Consider the following 21,177-nt stretch of genomic DNA (forward strand, 5'->3'; position numbering starts at 1 on the left):
GTGGAGGCTTCTGAATTGAGATTTGTTTGATCCCAGGGGTTTTCTCTTATGCAGTTTAACAATACATATCTATTAAAATAAAAAACGAAATGTTTTGTACCAGAGTCGGATAGTCACATTTCTTTATAGGGAATGAATAGTCTTTAGAGTTGTAGCTTGATCAGTATTGGAAATAACAAGAAAACTTCCTCAATTGGAAATTTGTAGAGAATGCCTTTAATTAGCTGATATAGAATAAAGTCTTTATTTAGCAATTGGACATTTTTCTTTGACGAAGCTACTGTTTTTGGGCTGATTGTGAGGATGATTTCTCCTAGAAACCTCTCATTTTTTTTAAAGCTAAGTCTGTTGGACTTTGGCTTGAAGACATGTTCCATGCAGATGTAAAATAAAGTCCACCGAACCACGGTAGAACTTGGAATCCACAGGTAACGAAGCGTACATTTGTCATCGCGCAGGCCGGGGGCTAAGGGCCAAGCGGAAGCTGTCTCTGGACCAGGGAGGGACTTGGCAGCTGAAGAAAGCTGTAGTTTGGTAGTGAAACTTGCGTCTTGTGAAACAGATTTCAAGCACCCATGTCTGTATAGCCTGCATCTGGGCTGCCACCTGAATTCCTTTTTCTTTTTTTTATTTTTGGTCAAATTTTCCCCCTTCCTCCACCCTGCCACTGTCAAGAAACAATTGACTCCTCTATAAAACTTTCTTTTTTGATAGCTTGTCACCTTAACCCTCCTTCTCCTAGGTCCTTCCCGGAAATTCTATCTGTGGTAGCTTTCTCAAGCTGTCTTTTCAACCAGTTTTGCTACTTGGAAACTAAAGCAGAGAGCTTGACTGTGACCTGACATCATTAGTAGTAACTGAACTTACCCAGCACAGCAGCATGGGGCCTTGGAGTTCAGATTTCTTTTATGTGGAGCTCTTCTACACACAAGACCCTCAATCCTTTAGTAAATACAGGGCACTCCCTACATTAACTTAGGGATTTTGTTTTTAGCTTTTCCGTGTAAATGAAAGAGAACTTCTGATTGGAAGGCAGCCTGCCTGCCAGCTCTTCCTTTCTGGCATTGCCTGCCCTGTTCCGTGCCTGGTGAGGATGGAATGTGGCCTGTGTGCCTTGTGTCACACCTGCATCCAGTTCTGCATATTTCAGAGCAAACATTGTACTTACCTGGGACAACAGGTGCCAAATCACTGTATATGCCAAGTGTCCTTAGGTTCACCAGGTCCTGCTTACGGGACCATGACACAGGGGAGAAGAGTGTACAGGTACCTCCACAGTGGTGGTGTTTTGTTTTGTTTTTGGTTTTGTTTTTCCTGTCTCTCTTTTTATCTCTGTGACTTTTTCCCTGGCTCCCTACACTCCACAGAAACCAAGCCCACATGTGGGCGGTGTGGGAAGCTGGTGCTGAGGCAACAGCCAGGCTGCTGACTCGTTCTTGTTTTTCTTCAGGGAAACGCCCCACATACATGTGGGAAGATTTCAAGTTAGTGCCTCTTTATTCCCACATCCCTGTCCTCCCTGCCCGCCTCCTGCCAATTCTTTTTCTTTTTCCTTGATAGTGATTGGATAGTCTGAGAAATAACACAAATGCTGGCTGCCACTGGAAGTCTTTTATTTCTTGGGGGTAGCATTCTGCCCTGGGATAGGCTGGTCTCCTCCCACCATCAGAGCAGGCGTGGTGGGGTTCTCTGAGTGGGACTGGGTTCTGCTTCTGAGTTTGTGACTCAGTCCCCAATATCTTCTTGGGCCTCATGAATTAATGGAGCCCGCACAGATGGAGGACTAGCAGGGACCACAAGGCCCAGACAGAAGGAAGGTCATCAGTGTTTGTTTGTTTATTTTGGGTTGGGGAAGGAATGCTATGATGATTATGTGTCTGCCATATCATACTTAGTAAAATGTTCCTGAACAATCCGACTTTGATTTGTTAAACTATTTCCCACTCTCCTGGCTTCAGTTGAATTTTATAACTATATATAAATGTCTTAGAAAATGGTGATTTCATTCTCTTTTAGTGCTGTTGGATTTGGGGTTAGAATAAACTACATTATGGACCTCACATTTTAATTTTGGTTGTTAGGTTTCTATGAACTGTCTTAGAGCAATCTTTTTCACTGATTTAGAGAATTAAAGTAGAAATTTCCCTAGAGTTTCTACATTCAATTTAGTAGGTAGGTTACTTTCTGAAATGATATTATGTCGGCATATGACTAAATTGAATTTAAATACTAGGATGGGTTAAAATGATAAAGACTCCCAGAGGCAACTGGGCCTGTGTCCACGACCGCTGCTGCTATCTCATGGAGCCACGTCACCAGCTAGACTCATGACTTATGTGAAGTCAAATAGGAAGTTTGGAACAGCCTAGCTCTGTGGTTCGAAATGCAGGACCTTTAATTTCATACCTCGTGACCAAAAAGCAACCTGCTCAGAACCATTTGGGGTTCGCCCTTTTCTCTACGTTCGTCTACTTCACCAAACAATTTTTCCACAAGGTACTTCTCTGGCTTTCTATTTGTCACTGTCGCAGTGTGGTTTTGAGAAAAGAGCCTTGAGGTTGGAGTCAGGAGACTTGGGTCCTGGCCTTGGCTTTGTCACCTGTTTAACTGTGTGTCTTTTGCCATCTATATCTTCAAAGCCTGAGGCTCAGTCACAGCTTGACACCGTCTCTTTTGAGTTTAAAGATACTGATAGCCAGAGACTGTGCGCTGTGTGATATTCTTGTGAAAGGTGAATGTTTTTAGGGTAGGCAGTGAGGATAAGTGCATTTTGGGAATGTAAAACTTTTTTTGGTGACCAACTTTCTGAAGCATCTTCTACAATTAAATCAACCTACATTACTTTTTTCTTTTCTGCCTTCTAACAGATATTTTCTTGATATATTTACCAGGCAGTTAGAACTCACTTGAAACTTTTAGTTGGGCGTGATGATACACACATGACAGCACGCCATACTGACGTGGGCCAGCAGGCACTCTCAGCTCTGCAGGCTGGTGCTTCCAGAAGCCTGCTGGGGATCATCCTCTGATTCACAAAAGCAAAACACTTCCTCAGAGTTTTTTTTTCTCTCTCTCTCTCTCTCATTATTGACCAATTAGACTGTTTTCTGACATCCAGGAAATTCTATACAAGGTGATCACTCTGTGGCACCTGTGGAAGAACTGACTTAGAAAATCATTTTGCAGGGAGTCAGCTTCCCGAACTGTACATTCATTCATTGAGCGAATTGTTTGTTGCACTTGTCTATGTAAGCACTGCGAAAGAATAAGAAAATGACTGAAGCATAAAACCTGTCCTCAGAGGAGATTACACTCTGTATTCTGGTCTATGTTGTAAGTAAAGGTAAAAACATGCTCTTAAGATTTCCAGGGAAATGGACTTTTAGCTGAGGGACTCCCCAAAGTCTTTGCTGGGGCTGCAGAATATTTTTGCAAAAGATGTTTGATTAGATCTTACTTATTTTTCCTTATCTTTCCCCTCATAGAGTTGCTGTTGTGAATGTAAGTGGAAAAGGGGCAGCTGGAACAGCTTAGTCTGAGGAGGTGCTTTCACCTTTTAAGGCCTGTGTAGTGCAGAGGCGACAGCTGCAGACTTGTCTTCTGCAGCTCTAGTCACAGAGGAGTCTGAAGTCACAGACATAACCACATCTGTAAATGCAACATGAAGGGATAAACCTGTATTTATCAAATAAAAATTGTTAGGTACCTGCAGCTTTTGTAACAGAAAGATAGTCACTGGAGATAGGAATTGAAAACTGAAAGTGAATACACACAGTAGAAAACCAGGTCATAGCCTGTGAGGTGGGTTTACCTCTACCCTGGCACTTACCTTGTATGTCTCAGTGTGTCTCAAGCAGTCTCTAAATACTATAATCTTTTCCAAAATAATTCAGGGGATATAAATAGTCAGTTAGTATTCAGCAAATATTTACTGTTCAGTATGTGTAAAAAACTGCTTGGCATTTTGGATTCTACCCAGATGACCTAGGAGTTAAGTCAGCTTAAAAGAAAGATATAAACACAGGCCGGGTGTGGTGGCTCATGCCTGTAATCCCAGCACTTTGGGAGGCCGAGACGGGTGGATCACCTGAGGTCAGGAGTTTGAGACTAGCCCACCAATGTGGTGAAACCCCGTCTCTAGTAAATACAAAAAAAAAAATTAGCCAGGTGTGGTGGTGCGTGCCTGTAATCTCAGCTACTTGGGAGGCTGAGGCAGGAAAATCGCTTGAACCCAGGGTTGGAGGTTGCAGTGAGCCAAGATTGCATTATTGCATTCCAGCCTGGGCAACAAGAATGAAAACTCTGTCTCAAAACAAAACAAAACAAAACAAAAAACAAAAAATATGTAAACACAAATAACTTGTGGATTTGGACAACAAGTTACCTAACCTCTAAGCCTTCGTTTCCTCATCTGTAAAATGGGGCCAAAATAGTACCAGTTTCATAGGTGTTTTTCAGGGTCAAAGAATGGTATAAATGTAGCCCAAATACCATAGCAGCATGTAGTTTTATTTGGCTGGAGTTTAGGAAAGTGGGTCATTCGTTCAGGAAACATATATTTCTTATTGGCCAGACACTGCCAAGATGCTCTTGGAATGGAAAGGCGAGTAATCCGTGACCCAAAACTCAGAACTCAGTAGGAGGATTCCACTCTAGTAAGTGTAGGGATGCAGGTGAGACAAAGGAAGGGAACCTTACTTGGAAGTTTTGTCACGCTTCTCAGGTGACCCCAGTGGGGTGGGGGGTTCCCAAAGGATAGTGGGAACCAGGCTGGCATGCAGAGCCCAGAATGAGCTGTGACCTTTGATGTCTTCTGAGCCAGGAGCGAGGGGGACTGCATAGGAAGGCCCTGGGGTGCCCTCACAAGGAGCTTGTCTCCAATCCGTGGGGTCTGTGGGCCAAGGGTCTTGGGGCTGGAGGTTCTTTGAGGCTGTGTAATGTTGTGTTTTCAAGTCAGTGATGAGACTTTTTAGTCAGAAGCATATCCTGCATGCCAGCAGAGCCAAATACTGCCAGGAGATACCAGTGCCGGGGTGTGTACTTAGGTTTGGGGTTGAAGCCAGATAAAGGCCACATGAGGTCTTGGGGTGCTGGGTGATCAGACATTTTGCAGTCGTTTGAATACAGTGGCATTTCTCAGACTCAGATCTGGGTGTATTTTTAAGGGTGAAACAACTTTCGCCTTTTAAAGAGGATATGTATAGTATTCACATTCGGGAAATACTGTTACAGGTGGTACAAAGTATGGCTGGAAAGGTGGATTGGAGTCACATAAATAGCTTGAATGCTAAGGAATGTAGTCTTTCACATAGACTGTGGTAAGCTACTGAAAATGTTTAGGAATACATGATTAAGATTCTGAAGTGACACTAATATTTGGCAATTGCCTAATATTAAGCAATCTGTCTCTTTCATTTAATGCCTGATTTGTAGCCATTTTATTGTTCAGAGGGTCCTCTACTAGAGGTTGGAAGAAAATGTTTGATTTCTGTAACTTTATATTAGCTCTTTTTATTGTTTGTGTTTATTTGGTGGGGGTACTGTTGTGTATTTAAAGTTTTATGAGGATTTGAAACTTGTTGAAATAAGATTTGGAGACAGTATGTAGATTTTTGTATGCTCATCATTTTTCTGTCTCTCATTACTAGTATTTAATACAGTACCACTTAATAATGGATAATAATTGGAAGAAATACAAAATATGTGCTAAACACTGGAAGAATTTTTTTTTTTTTTTTTTTCTTTGAGACGGAGTCTCGCTCTGTCACTCAGGCTGGCGTGCAGTGGCATGATCTCGACTCACTGCAACCTCCGCCTCCCGGGTTCAAGCAATTCTTATGCCTCAGCCTCCCGAGTAGCTGGGATTACAGGCTTGCGCCACCTCACTCAGCTAATGTTTTTATATTTTTGGTAGAAACAAGGTTTCACCATGTTGGCCAGGCTGGTCTCAAATTCCTGGCCTCAAGTGATCCGCCCCCCTCGGCCTCCCAAAGTGCTGGGATTAACAGGCATAAGCCACCACGCCCAGCTGGAAGAAATGTTTAAAATGAACAACATCCCTGCCTTCAAGGGACCTAGGGAGCTTACTGACTGCAGTGTTACAGGGACAGGAGTTAAACAGAGGTGAATGTTAAGATTCTTGCTCTGTCCTCTCTGTCCTTGATCGAGGTGATGACCTTTACTGAGGTGATGAGAGTATACAGAAGCGGCCGTTTCCCTGAAGAATCTCAGTCTGATGTATTAGTCCATTTTCATGCTGCTGATAAAGACATACCCAAGACTGGGTAATTTATAAAGAAAAAGAGGTTTAATGGACTCACAGTTCCATGTGCCTGGGGAGGCTTCACAGTCGTGGTGGAAGCTGAAAGCCACGTCCTACATGGCAGCAGGCAAGAGAGAATGAGAGCCAAGTAAAAGGGGAAACCGCTTATCAAACCGTTAGCTCTCATGGGACTTATTCACTACCACGAGAACAGTATGCGGGAAATCGCCCCCATGATTCAGTTATCTCCCACAGGGTCCCTCCCACAACACGTGGGAGTTATGGGAGCTACAATTCAAGAGGAGATTTGGGTGGGGACACAGCCAGACCGTATCATCTGGCCTCACAGGAAGTTTGAGGGAAGGAAAAAGCTACTTAGTCCAACTTGGTAAGTGGTAAAATGGAGCTGTACACAGAGCGCAATGGACACAGCTGAGAGCATGAGGGATTCCCCTTTGGGCAGATGAGGGGATGGTGATGAGAAAGGGTATATCCATTGGTGCTGAGTTTTTATCCATAAGGGAAATGTATGTCAGTAGACAATGGAGGAAACGGTATTTTAAAATTCAAGGGCAGAGAAAATGAAGATCCCCAAAGTTTGGAAGTGCCTGTAAAGGAGGTGTGAACGAGAATGGGCATTTGGATCTGGATTTTGGAAGGCCTTGAGAATTTGGATTTCTGCCACCGAACTGCAGAGAACCATTGAAGATTATTAGTAGTTTTTCCTAGCTAGGCACTTTCATTTTTCCAAGCACTGAGATGATGCTGCCTGGGATGAGCACCTGTGACATCTCACTTGGTCTTATGAACAGAGCACTTACTCTGTTTTAGTTTGAAAATCAGGTCTTTAAAAAGGAAACCGGCTGGGCATGGTGGCTTATGCCTGTAGTCCCAGCACTTTGGGAGGCTAAGGCAGGTGGGTCACCTGAGGTCAGGAGTTCGAGACCAGCCTGGCCAACATGGTGAAACCCCATCTCTACTAAAAATACAAAGATTAGCCAGGCATGGTGGCAAGCACCTGTAATCCCAGCTACTTGGAGGCTGAGGCAGGAGGTTCACTTGAACCCGGGAGTTGGAGGTTGCAGTGAGCCGAGATTGTGCCATTGCACTCCAGCCTAGGCAACAAGAGCGAAACTCCCTCTCAAGAAAAAAAGAAAAAAAAGCCAGATGTGGTGGTGCGTGCCTGTAATCCCAGCTACTTGGGAGGCTGAGGCATGAGAATCACTTGAATCTGGGTGGCAGAGGTTGTAGTGAGCCGAGATGGCGCCTCTGCATTCCAGCCTGGGCGACAGGGCAAGACTCTCTCTCAAAAAAAAAAAAGAAAGAAAAAGAAAAAAAGAAAACCTTGTTAAAAAGAAAACTTTATCCAAACTATCATAAAGTTGCTTCATATTAGTCTAAATGGATCTAAATGTTCACTTTTTTTTTTTTCACTCTAACGACAGGGTCTCACTCTGTTGCCCAGGCTGGAGTGCAGTGGCATGACACAGCTCACTGTAGCCTCTACCTCCTAGGCTCAAGCCATACTCCCGCCTCAGCCTCCCATGTAGCTGGGACTGCAGGGGCACAGCACCACACCCAGTTAATTTATTTTATTTTATTTTATTTTTTTAGAGACAGGTTCTCGCCATGTTGCCCAGGCTGGTCTCAAACTCCTGGACTCAAGCAATCCTCCCACCTACAGGCGTGAGCCACCGCCTGGCCAGTGCTCAAATTTTGAAATTGTTTTATTCTACTCATTTGAGCAAACTGTATTATGAAAGTCTTATAGAAATTATTTTCAGCATTATAGCAGCAATGTTACAAAACCATGTAAAATTTTACCTAAATTTCTTAGTAGAAAAAAATTAAGACTAATATTTGGATGTTGGATTATTTTCTTATAGGTGAATGATAATATAGAATGAGTATTACTGTCATTGTGGTAATTTTTAAAGAGGAGCAGCCTTTTTGCTAGTTCATGAAAAAAGCCCTGATATGTATTAAACATTTTCGTCTCTTAGCTCCTAACTTCACCACTTAATGTTTTTGTAACTTTTAACTGATGAACTCCAAGTGCTTTGTTCATGCCTTCTTTTCTATGAATTAGGAGAGTTAGAAATATTTCTATAATTTCTCTCCACAAATTAAATTCACTTGTTAAAGTTCACATTCCTGACTACTCTCTTTAGACTACACAGTGAGCAAGCTTTATTGGAATTGTGTCTTGGTTTGTGGTGTTGATGATAAAGCTCAAAAGGAGTGGGTGAGTTGGGGATTTTATAAAACTGATTCTCAGTTACTTTCCCTATACCTGCTGTGAAATGAACCTCTGATGGTGACCTCTGTTTTGAGCACAGTGGGATTTTTTTGTTTTGTTTTGTTTTGTTTTGTCTTTTTCCTCCTTGTTTTCTCTTTGAGGACTAACTTGGCGGAAGCAGCCAAGTGTGAACAGTGCTTATGTGGCTGCCGCAGTGCTTCCTGGAGGAATCATTATAAATTCAAGATCTGATTTCTTGCTGGTTTCTGTGCTTGAGAGCATTTAGAATAAAAGTCTGTATCAGTTAATCCTTTGATCATTTAAATCATTTTATTTTGTTTTCCTCTCATTTTCAAACTGAGGTTTGAAAACAAAAATAATTAAATATTTTGAAACATTCCAAGTGCATAAATTATTGGTCAGGAATGAGGAACTGTCCTTAGAAAAATGGGCTAGACATTTTAAAAGGAATCTTGTAGAGCACCTTGGACTGTTCAGCAGTTTATGTTTGTGGTTAGTTTTTTCTCTTCCGATAATTTGGGTGGGAATATTAGTTGCTCATCTTTTGAGATTAGTGTTCTAATTATTTGAATACAAATGTTTTCTCTCAAAATAAGTGGGAAGGAAGTATGAAAACAGAAAAGGTCATCTTTTGAGTTCTTAAAGTTTTATGTCAGAGATCTTCACATCTTTCTAGAGAAGGAAGGTTGTAAATCTTCAGCCTACTCCAATTCTGAAGTGGGGCTTTTTAAGCATGTGTGTGTGTATACATGCACTCCCATATGTTTTATAGAGGAGGAGTTGGATGTGTCCTCGTTCATCTTACTTTTTACCTCTTTCCCATCCTCTGTAAAGATAGTGGAGTGTTTTTTGTAATCACATTGATACTATTTGTCTGCAGGATAGGAACGGTCTGAGCCTGGTTTTACCTGGATTTGGGTGCATAGCCCTGTGGTCCTGCTCACTCGGGGCTCCCCATTAGGTAGAATCCATGCGAAGTGTTAAAACTGAGGAACAAAGTGTGCCCATCTTGTTGCTCCCACTGGACCCAAGGGAGAGCTCTGGCTTGTGTTTCTACGCTCGCCTTATGTGTATGGCAGCAGGTTTTTAACATTAAACAAAACTGTTTAGTTGCAGACTAAAGAAGGCCGCCTCCTGACCATGAAGCTCCCCAGAAGCTGCACTTCTCCCTCAGAACTTGCCTGGTCCCCTCCATGAGCGTGGGCTGTGCTGATAGGGACAGTGTGTTTACACAGGGGAGCGATGCATGGGCACAGCACACACTGGATGTCTTGCCAGGAAATCACTTATGCGGAAAGTGGAAATACTCAATTACAAACAGGGAAATACACCTCCTCCCTATTTACTCCATCATGATGATGTAAGGATAAATTAATGTCCAAGCAACTTAGAAGATGGTTTAGATCAGTGGTCAGCAGATGACACCTCTGAGGCTGGGCCAGCTAGCTGCCTGTTTATATAAATCAAGTTTTATCAAAACACCACCACACTCATATCCGTGGCTTTTACACTATTACTGCAGAGTTGACTCGTTCCATGTGGCCCACGGATGTGAAAATACTATCGGGCCCTTTACAGAAAAATAGTTGCTTCTGGTTTAGATAAGGGGATGAAATAATATTTTATATATCTACTTTGTACTTATTCTTAGGCATACTTATTCAATACCCAGTATGTATTTTCCTCCTTTTATTAAAAGCATATGTTAAGCATATGTTATGATCCAGGCATGAGACATAGACATGATTATTAAGACAGGGTCATCTCAAGGAGGTTGCCGTTTAGTGAGGAAGGCAACACATCATGCTTTGTCCTGTGGTTCAGAGTTACAACCTCAGCCTTCAGCTGAACACACAAGTTCACCACAAATGCCAATCCCTATGAAATCAAACATAACATGAGTAATAAAAATAAGCAGGAGAGTTTAATATGTGTGTAATTGGTTTTTTTTTTTTTTCCTGGTTAATATCTTAAGAACTTCTGAGTATCTGAGGATTTGCATGATCTTATTGAATAGCAGGGTTGAACAAAATGGCTTTAATCTAGATCTTTCTGTATGTGTGTGTCACTTTTGCCTATATATCTAGATCTAGGTATTCTTTAAGTTAAATTACATGAATATTCTTATTTGATAGGGCTATGCCTCTGTAAAAATTTTGTTTAATGTTAAAAACCTGCTGGCATACATATAAATACATAAAAAAAATCTTCACTCTTTAAGGAAAGGAAGCCATGTATTGGAACTTGCTTTAATAACCTCAGAGTTTTAGAGCCAAGGGAGACCTTTTGTGGATCCTAGTGTGTAAGCAGCAATCACTTTACTGCAGTGGTTTCTATCTTGGCCAGTCACTCAAATTACTCGAATTTGGTGCAGAGCACCAAAAAAAAAAAAAAAAAAAAAAAAAAAACAGTCCCAGCATCTCGAACCCACCCCAGGACAATGAAATCAGAATCTCTGGGGTGTGGCCAGGACATCCGACATCCCTATGTTTTTAAGTCCTGCCAGGCACAACTAATTCAGTCAGAGTTGTGAGGCGCTGTTGTACAGACAGGATTCTGAAACTTTAGTGTGAATTAAATTTGGAATTAGCTGGAGAGCTTGTTAACCTCCCCTTCCACTCTCCCTGAGTTTTTGGATTCAGTGAGTCTGGGGTGGGCACCAGGATCTTCATTTCCAACAAGTTCCCTCATGCTGATGCTCCTGGCATCACACTTTGAGAGCCATTGCTGTATGAGATTCTTAAGTTTTACATAAGTAGTTATTGTGATGACTTTAACTGGCAACTTATGTGGTATTTTTAAACTAATATGACTTATAAAAAGTTGATAGATAAATGTATTACACGAAACTATTGTCACCAGTAAAAACAGTATGGATATAGGATTCATCCTTTGTCAATGTAAGTATATAATGATGGAAGTCCAGAGGTAGTCATCTAGAGATCCACGAACTCACCCTGCCCTTTGACAGGTAAGGACCCTTGCACTGGGTTGCAGCGCTAGTTAGGGGCCAGCTCAGATGCTTTTATGTTTAGACCTAAGCTGCTTCTGTTGGGAACGTGGCTCCGCTTGTAGACTTTGGTTGAGGGTTAAACCCAGCACCCATGTCCCCTCTGCACCAGCATGTCCCCTTGATCGTCTGTGTTCTTACCTTGGATCCTTTCTTAAGAGCAGGGGCATCGCGAGCGCCGGCCCCATCTTCTCTCTGGCATCTTCAGCCCACTGTTCCTGTCTGTCATGTTCGTGGCCTGCAGTGCTTACATTTCACAGCTTTGTCACCTTCTCCTGGGATGTTTGTGTATTTATCTAGGCAAGGTAGCATTTTTTTAAAATGCTGAATTAGGACCATTGTAAACTTTCTTTAATACATTTAGAAAACTGCCAAGTTTGGAAATAACTGATTTTTTAAAATAAGAGAGAAATGTATATCAGTGAGAGACCACAGATCATCACAAATGCACACCAGCATGGGCAAAGCTGTGCCAAAGCTCCGTGTTTGCCCTGATCCTGGGATTTGGCCCCTGCTCATTTCTTTTTTGAATAGAAACTTGAAACTGAGAAGCAAGGGGAGTTAGGTTTTGGGTTGGATTACTGTGAAATCCTCTTGTAAAGGGAATATCACTTTGGGTCGAAGACTTCCTGGAATCGTGAGGGTAAAGTTGAACTTTCGCAGGCAGCTAGCTGTTTTTGAACTAGGAATTGAGCCACAAGGCCTAGAATGACAGAAAAAATTCAGATTTTCCATTTGGTTGTAAATTGAAAAATATATGGTGGTTTGGTTACTTTGCTTAGTTGTTTGCATGGACTTTTTTAAAAACCTGAATGCATTCCACAGACTCTCCATACCTCTAATTTGTGGATTTAGGGATTGTACTTGAAGTGTTTTAAAAAAAAAACGTGGCCAGGAGCAGTTACTCACACCTGTAATCTCAGCACTTGGGGAGGCCGAGGCGGGCGGATCATGAGGTCAGGAGTTCGAGACCAGCCTGGCCAATATAGTGAAACCCCATCTCTACTAAAAATACAAAATTAGCCAGGTGTGGTGGTACAAGCCTGTAATCCCAGCTACTCGGGAGGCTGAGGCAGGAGAATCACTTGAACCCGGGAGGCAGAGGTTGCGGTGAGCCGAGATAGCTCCACTGCACTCCAGCCTGGGCAAAAAGAGCGAAACTGAATCTCAAAAATAAATAAATAAATAAATAAATAAATAAATAAATAAATAAAATAAAAGATATAAAGTCAAAGCACATATTTTCTCTAATGTATGTGCCACTTTTGCCTATATATCTAGATCTAGGTATTCTTTAAGTTAAAGCAATTTACTTATTTACTGGAAATACGTTTAAGTGGAAAGAAAAATTATAGCAGGCAGGATAAGGTACTGTGCTCGGTGTTAGAAGGGACAAAGCGTAGAATTACGGACCCGGCCTGCTAAATACTTACAGTCTAGTCAGGGAGATAAACCATGCACATATCAAAAGGCAAACCATCCCAGGTAGGAGATCAGAGCCAGCTATTTGGGGAAGATGTTGGTTTGGGAGTCGTAGTGGGGTGTGAAGGGGAAAGCCCTCCAATGAACCCCAGTGCATCGTTTTCTACCTTGGGACAACTTTAAACACCATTGTGGGCTTCATCTGTGCAAGAAGGACGATGGTCCCTTTCCCTATGTGGTGATTTGGTGAGACGGTGCTTGACATGCCCAGCACAGGTCCTGATGCCAGGTGCGCAGTGTATGGTCCCTCTGCTGTGTGGCCAGCCCGTGCTGCCATCTGCATGCTTGTGTGGGGTGGGACTTGGGCCGGCCTTGTAGATGGAGACAGACCGGGGGACCTGTGGAGGCAGGCCTGCCAATTGTGAGCAGGAAGCCTGGAGCGGGAAGCGGACGAGGACTGAGGTGAGGCGGGAATGGATGTGCAGATTGTGTTCAAGGATGGTGAGGAGACCAGCTGGGGTGGAGGGCTTGTGAAGGGACAAGATCAGAGATGACTTTTAAATCTGTTAACTTGGACAAGTCCTTCATCTTTTTAGGATGTATTAGTCTTTTCCTGCTGAGAAACAGTGTGTAGAGTGAGGGTAAAATCCCAACCTCAGTTTTGCATTTTGCATGCCTTCTAGAGAGCCATCTTTGTCACCATGATCCTGACTTTCCTCTTCTCTCTCCCTTCCTTCTCTTTCATCTTAAAGTTCTTATAGCTGGGCCGGGCGTGGTGACTCACGCCTGTAATCGCAGCACTTTGGGAGGCCAAGGCGGGCCGATCACTTGAAGTCAGGAGTTTGAGACCAGCCTGGCCAAAATGGTGAAACCCCCCCCTCTACTAAAAATACAAAAATTAGCCAGGCGTAGTGGTGGGTGCCTGTAATCCCAGCTACTCAGAGGCTGAGGCAGGAGAAGGACTTGAACCCAGGAGGCGGAGGTTGCAGGATTGTGGTGAGCCGAGATTGCACCATTCCACTCCAGCCTGGGCAACAAGAGCAAAACTCCATCTCAAAAAAAAAAAAGTTATTATAGCTGTCCCCCACCCCCATTATAACTTAAATTTCTCCCCATCTGCCCTGGTTCAGCCAGTGACACCCAGTGCTGCTCGTGGTGGACCCATTCTTGGTTGTTGACCCAGGGGCTGGAAAGAATCTACCCCTGTCAGCTCTTGGGTCTGAAATGGGCCAGTCTTAGTTTTAAAAACTGTAACTCCAATAATGTCCACTATGTGGTACACATGCATCAGAAATAAATTCTAAAACTAGTTGGAAGGGAGCTCAAAAACATTTAAAAAATCCAGAAATGATAAAAATAGCTGGGAAATGGCATATGTTTATTTGCTGTGCACTGGGTTCCTCTTAGGTAGCAGCTTCCAGTGTCATATTCATAATGTGACTCAGTTTATTTTAACTTTTGAGAAAGTGTGCTGGGAGATAACTGATTTGGAGCCCAGGAGAGGAGAGAAGGGTATGACATCTTCTGCCTTCCATTTCGATGGTGGGGGATGCCCCTGGATGGGTTCTCGCCGGCTTAATGCATCGCTCAGGCACACGCTAGCAGCTGGAGTGAGTGTACCTGGTACTAACCTACTGCACTTGGAAGTCATCTTTAAATATTGTTCTTGTGGGCTGGGTGTGGTAGCTCCTGCCTGTAATCCCAGCACTTTGGGAGGCCAAGATGGTAGGATCGCTTGAGCTCAGGAGTTCAAGACCAGCCTGGGCAACATAATGGAACCCTGTCTCTACAAAAAAAATACAAAAATTACCTGGGCGTGGTGGCACACACCTGTGATCCCAGCTACTTGGGAGGTTGAGGTGGGAACATGGCTTGAGCCCAGAAGGCAGAGATTGCAGTGAGGTGAGATCACACCACCACACTCCAGCCCGAGCAACACAGACAGACTGTCTTTAAAAAAAAAAAAAAAAAAAAAAAATTGCTCCCGTGGGAAGTGGTGGCTTGGGCACTGATAGGAAAGCAGACTTTTGAAACTGTGAGTTGAGAAGCTCAAAGTCTGGTCTAGACAGTTTCTCTGAAGTAATTTCATGATTGAATAGTAGAACTGTTGCTTAAGGAGTTGGATTCTTCTTTTCTCTCATGGAAATAGACCCACCAGCATAACATCTTCCCAGGTTATTCTAGGAAGTTTTGACCGCATCTGTGTGGAACGTCTTGAACGAGGAACACATTCCTGAGTGTTTAGTGATTGTTAAGTTCTCAGCCTATTAACAAACTTCACCACTTTTGTTTTAGGTTTAATCTGAGCATGTAAAGAATCCAGTTATGTTTAAATAAAAGACACTTGCACTGATATTTCCGTACCTAGAAAGGAGTGTGGAAATAATTGTAAATTGTAAATTATTCCTTGAAGAGTGGGCCCAATGTGATTTGATAACCAAAAGATTAATAAGAACAAACGGGAAAGAAATGAGGACTGTTTAGTCTGGATGGGCAGAGATTGAGAGAGAACTTCATTAGAATCTTATAAAAATTGTGGATTAGAGGAACACCGATTTCATAAGTTCTAAAATATGAGGACATAGAGTACTACAGGTTATCCTAAGAGGTGGCGTCAACGTAAACATAGGTGGATTCCCAGGAAGTTTTTACTAAGTTACAGAACAGCTGCAGAGGGAACTATACTATTGGTAACTTTGGGAAATGGCATCGGGAAAGCTAATCAGCCTCTTCCCCTGTCCTAGCTGATATTAAATAGGGATTCTGGAAGGGAACATGAGCAGAGGTTCAGAGCTGCCGACTCTTCCTCCTCTTTAAGGTCTGCTATTTCTATGACCAAAAGCAGTTTTAAAATAAAACCCTGATCACCTCTTTTTAAAAACCTTTTTTTAAAAAATGAGAAACTGAACTTCTCATTTAAAATAGACGTGAGTAATTTCAGTGATGTTAATATTTTCATGAGCTATGCTAGGTTTGACTTGGTGCCTGTTGCTTATGGAACCTTCTCTTCCCTTTGCAGGTTTTCATCTCTGTGAACTGCTTAAGCACAGACTTCTCTTCCCAGAAGGGAGTGAAGGGATTGCCTCTTAACATTCAAATTGATACCTATAGTTACAACAACCGCAGCAACAAGCCTGTGCACCGGGCCTACTGCCAGATCAAGGTCTTCTGTGACAAGGTGAGGTCAGCAGGGGTGCTTGGAACAAGTGTTTGAGACACACTCATGGAAAAAGACCAGGGTCTCTTTAATATTTAATGTCAAAATGAGAATATAGCTGCTAATATAGAATAACTTTTAAAATTATTTTATTTATTTATTTATTTTATTTTTGAGACAGAGTCTCGCTCTTGTTGCCCAGGCTGGAGTGCAGTGGTGCAGTCTCAGCTCACTGCAACCTCTGCCTCCTGGGTTCAAGCAATTCTCCTGCCTCAACCTCCCCAGTAGTTGGGATTACAGGTGCACACCACTATGCCTGGCTAGTTTTTTGTATTTTTAGTAGAGATGGGGTTCCGCCATGTTGCCCAGGCTGGTCTCCAACTCCTGAGCTCAAGTAACTGCCCACCTCGGCCTCCCAGAGTGCTAGGATTACAGGTGTGAGCCACCGTACCCAGCCTTTATCAGAGATGAGGTCTCACTCTGTCATCCAGGCTGGAATTCAGTGGTGCTTACTGTAGCCTCAACCTCCTGGGCTCAAGTGATCCCCCGAACTCAGTCTCCTAAGTGGCTGGGACTATAGGCACGTCCCATCACACCCAGCTAATTTTTTAATTTTTTTGTGGAGAAGAGTTCCCGCCATGTTGCCCAGGCTGGTCTTGAACTCCTGGCCTCAAGTGATCCTCCCACCTTGGCTTCTGAAAGTGTAAAACAGCTTTTTTTTTCTTTTTCTTTTTCTTTTTTTTTTTTGAGACAGAGTCTGGCTCTGTTGCCCATGCTGGAATACAGTGGTGTAATCTCGGCTCACTGCAGCCTCTGCCTCCCGGGTTCAAACGATTCTTGTGCCTCAGTCTCTCCAGTAGCTGGGATTACAGATGTGCACCCACCACACCTAGCTAATTTTTGTATTTTTAATAGAGACAGAGTTTCGCCAGGTTGGCCAGGCTGGTCTTGAACTCCTGGCCTCATGTGATCCGCCCACCTTGGCTTCCCAGAGTGCTGGGATTACAGGTGTGAGCCACTGTGCCTGGCCTAAAATAGCTTAATTATTGTTTTGGCCTTGCAAAGACACATTACATAGAGATTTTTAAAATTACTTTTAAACTGAAAGATTAGAAGGATTGATAAGTACATTTTGTTGGGCATGTCTGATAAGTAAAGGAGTTGCGCACAGGCCCCTCTGAGCCCAGCTGCTGGAGGTGTAGGCAGTCAACTCTGCACAGAAGCTCTTCTTCAGCTGTGTCTGATTGGATGAATCACAAAGCGCTGTGCCTTCACAGTGCAAGGCCCAGAGGGATCTCTGCATGACCTGTTTGCCCTGGTGTGGCTCCTTTTTATCTGGAGAAGAGAGGCTTACTTTTGCCCAGTGCAGAGCCAGGGGCTGAGCTGGATTCGATGCAGGGAGAGTCTGGAAGGTGCGTCGAGTCTTCAGGGGAAAGTTTGTGCTGGCTCGGAACTGGGGAACAACTACAGATGAGTGGACGGTCCATTGAACTAAGACAGCAAGATCTTGACTTTTTCCTACTCAAAAATGTTGGACCTATTTTCAGCGGGGGAGGGGGGCAGTTCTTTTCATCCTATTGAGGGAGCTGGTCTTTTATTGAGATTTTTAGAAGGGGCTAGGTAACTGGAAATACGTTTGCTGTCAGAATCCTGGTCTTTCACCCTGGCTTTTGCATCAGGTATACAAAGCACGGTGGCTGAGCACAGTGAATGAGTCTGAGGCCTTTTTCGGGTTTTTTGGATCATGTTTATTCTTTGTGTGGCATTTCGGTGATTTTCACCTTCCTAGGTGCTCGACATTTTTGTATTATTGTGAATCTCCTTGAATTTTGTCCTGAAATCTGGTTAAGTTGCTTGGAAACCATTTGATCTTTCAGATCTTATGTCTATGATTTGATAGGCGGATCTGGAGCTGTGCTCAATGTAAGGCTAATCATTCTGTGCTCCTGAGCAGGATTTTCCTGAATATTCTACCAAGTGTCCTGCTCATTACAAGTTTTTCCAGTCATATTGTTTCCTTGTAATAATCCTCATTACAAGGATTTCCAGTCCACCCCATATGGTGGGAACAGGTACCGTTTCTGGCTCTGTGTGAGTTTCGGGAACTGTTTCTCTAATCTTTTCAGATGTCGGTTCCCAATCCTGACCCCCAGCCTTGGGCAACTTCCTGGTACCTCTGTACCTGTTGGTGCCTGGCCACCCTAAAGATCTCGGAGCCTTTTCCTCTTTGGTACTTTGTCCTGCTGCCTTGATCTCTGTGGACTTCCAGCTCTGTCTCCTCAACCCTGGGCACCTGGACTGAGAATACATGGGCTCCCCCTCCCATGCCACAGCCTGGGAACTCTGAAGGCAGCAGCCAGCATGGTTTTAGGACTTGCTACGTGTTCCTGTTCTCCCTGTTCTTTAGTCGCCTACTGGTCAGGGCCTCGTGTTCTTGTTTTATGCATTTTGTCTGGTTTTTGTTGTTGTTTCAGGGTGGAGGGTAAACGTGATCTGTGTTACTCCATGTTATGTAGAAGCAGAAATGCCTTGTTCTTTCTAGATACACAGGTAAATAAGGAGGGACAGTCCTGTTTTGTAATATGGGACTGCACCCTCCACCTTTTGGAGGAGGGTGGTGTTTATCATCAGAATGAAGTTACGGTTAGACTGTTAGAACGGACAGGGAGACCCAGACCAACTTCATACGATAATGACTAGGAGATTGGGGTATTTACCTGTTTTTCTGTGTCAAGGAAGGACAGTTATGTCAATGTTACATAGCAATTTTTATAAGCAGGTTGTATATTTACTATGATAATATGCTACCACTTTCTAGAAAAGGCAGAAGGTGGTTTTCTGTTTTTAAAGAGTTTCATGGTATAATAATGCTACGATCAGTGGGATTTTTATTGCCTCTCTTTGCTATCCGCAAATTTATTTAACAGAAAAATAAGCTACCAGTTCATCCTTAACTGGATAACTATGTAAAGAAATCTGTACCATCCAGAAATTCCAGTAAGTCAAGCAAAATGATTAAATGTAATGTTTTTAAATATGCTTAATTGCTTGCCTTTAGGTCGTGTTTATTACTAATACGGTTCTTTTGAAAATTGTCGTGGGTTCAGCTGCGTGGTACTGTCAGTCTTTGCGCAGTTGGTATACAGAGTACATGAGTGTCCTTTTTCTGGGACTCTGAGTACACTTTTTCTCTTTTTTCTTTGAGGGAGTCTCACTCTGTCACCCAGACTGGAATACAGTGGTGCGATCCCAGCTCACTGCAATCTCTGCCTCCCGGGTTCAAGTGATTCTCGTGCCTCAGCCTCCTGAGTAGCTGGGGTTACAGGCATGCACCACCACGCCCAGCTGATGTTTTTGTATTTTTAGTGGAGACAGGGTTTTACCATGTTGGCCAGGCTGGTCTTGAACTCCTGGCCTCAAGTGAGCTACCCACCGCGGCCTCCCAAAGTGCTGGGATTACAAGCGTGAGCCCCCGTGCCCGGCCCACTTTTTCTCTTTTAAGTGATTATGCAGATTTCTAGTTCCATCTTCACTTTGTGAATTCTGCTTGGTCAGATCTGCCACATGGTTGATGCCAGGCCCTTGGACTGAATTACAGCTTTCAGTGATATCACCTTGGCCATATAGGAGAGTATACTCAACAGTAGGGCCAACCTAGATTTTTTCTTTAATTTCCTTTTCCTACTGGACAAAGGGAAGATACCCTTGTGTCTTTGCAGGCGTGTGGTATACTCAGATTTTCTCAGCTTTCGTTTAACACGACCACATCCGTTATAAGGAGGAATTTTGCTTTTTTTTTTTTTTTTTTTGAGACTAGTTTCAGTTTGTCACCCAGGCTGGAGTGCAGTGGTGTGATCTCAGCTCACTGCAACCTCCACCTCTCAGGGGTTCAAGTGATTCTCCTGCCTCAGCCTCCCAAGTAGCTGGGACTACAGGTGCCCACTACCACGCTTGGCTAATTTTTGTATTTTTAGTAGAGGTGGAGTTTCACCATGTTGGCCAGGCTGGTCTCAAACTCCAGACCTCAAATGATCCACCCACCTCAGCCTCCCAAAGTGCTGGGATTACAGGCGTGAGCAGCCGCTCCTGGCCGGAATTTTGCTTTATTTGTTTTTCAAATAAATGTTGTTCCCTGTGATTTCATGGAATTAAAAATAATTTTTAAGACTAATCTTTTTAGAAGAAACTACTATGGTAAGCCTCATGAACGTAGTAAGTAATGGAGTTCCTGTCCAGAGAAGGGAGAAGGGCTTTTTCTGAACTGCATTGGTCAGGATAAGAGTTAAATATTTTAAAGAAGATCAGAAAACAGAATCATATCTTGTCTTCTCTTGACCTACAGGGAGCTGAGCGGAAAATCAGGGATGAAGAACGAAAGCAAAGCAAAAGAAAAGGCAAGTGTCCTGACCCCAGCTCCCAGTTGAATGCCTGTAAGTAGAAATGTTCCCGGCAAGCTTCAGACCTTTTCCGTTCAGAGTGGTGGCTGGAGTTTGCACACAGAAGACAGTGGGTGTTCTTCCTGTTCTGCAGTGTGGCACTGCCTCTTCCTCAGATCAGCAGCAGATGCCGCTCAGCGGGGGGTTTTCCTGGGGACCACAGGGTAGATCCCCAGGTTTTCCCGACCTCAGCCTTTTTGGCTGTCAGTTTTCGTTCAGACTCCTGCTTCCAGTCTTGAAAAATGACAACACGTTCTGCATGAATCACTGTTAAAATTGGGACTTGTCTAGATTTTTTAAAGTTATAATAATGGTCTTGAGAATTCAAGATGCCTTGACTGCAAGTAGAATCATATTTTGTATCTTAAGTATAGTATTTTAATATTTGCAGAATCTATAGGGCTTCTGTTTGGACATTTCACCAGGAAAGCTTTGTTTTCTTGTTTTCTTTTTTTTTAATTGTGACCAGTATTCACATTCACAAAACCTTGTACCTACAATGAAGAAGGGGCTGCTCGTGCCTGTAGGGTTCCGTCCATAGTACGTGGGCTTCTGGCACGCTCTTTTGAATGGTTTGTCTGGCTCAGCAGACATTTGCCCTGCAACACCTTAGTCAGGATTCTCCCACTG

The 21,177-nt window shown here is 43.2% G+C and overlaps 1 protein-coding gene across 3 annotated transcripts in view; it reads left to right on the top strand.

Annotated features, from left to right (window-relative positions):
- The window catches only part of GRHL1 (grainyhead like transcription factor 1), a 51,042-nt gene that overhangs the window by 19,708 nt on the left and 10,157 nt on the right, over positions 1-21,177 (top strand). For 2 of the 3 annotated variants that reach the window (XR_012095198.1, XM_038006563.2), the window contains exons 9-10: positions 15,974-16,132; positions 20,454-20,541. Coding sequence is in view for 2 of the 3 variants with exons in the window: in XM_038006563.2 (XP_037862491.1) it covers positions 15,974-16,132; positions 20,454-20,541 (247 nt within the window). In the remaining variant the exon portion in view is untranslated. The remainder of the gene's footprint in view (positions 1-15,973; positions 16,133-20,453; positions 20,542-21,177) is intronic. The other variant, XM_038006565.2, reaches the window with a different exon arrangement.

Source organism: Chlorocebus sabaeus, chromosome 14, assembly GCF_047675955.1.
Source record: "Chlorocebus sabaeus isolate Y175 chromosome 14, mChlSab1.0.hap1, whole genome shotgun sequence".
Classification (NCBI taxonomy): domain Eukaryota; kingdom Metazoa; phylum Chordata; class Mammalia; order Primates; family Cercopithecidae; genus Chlorocebus; species Chlorocebus sabaeus.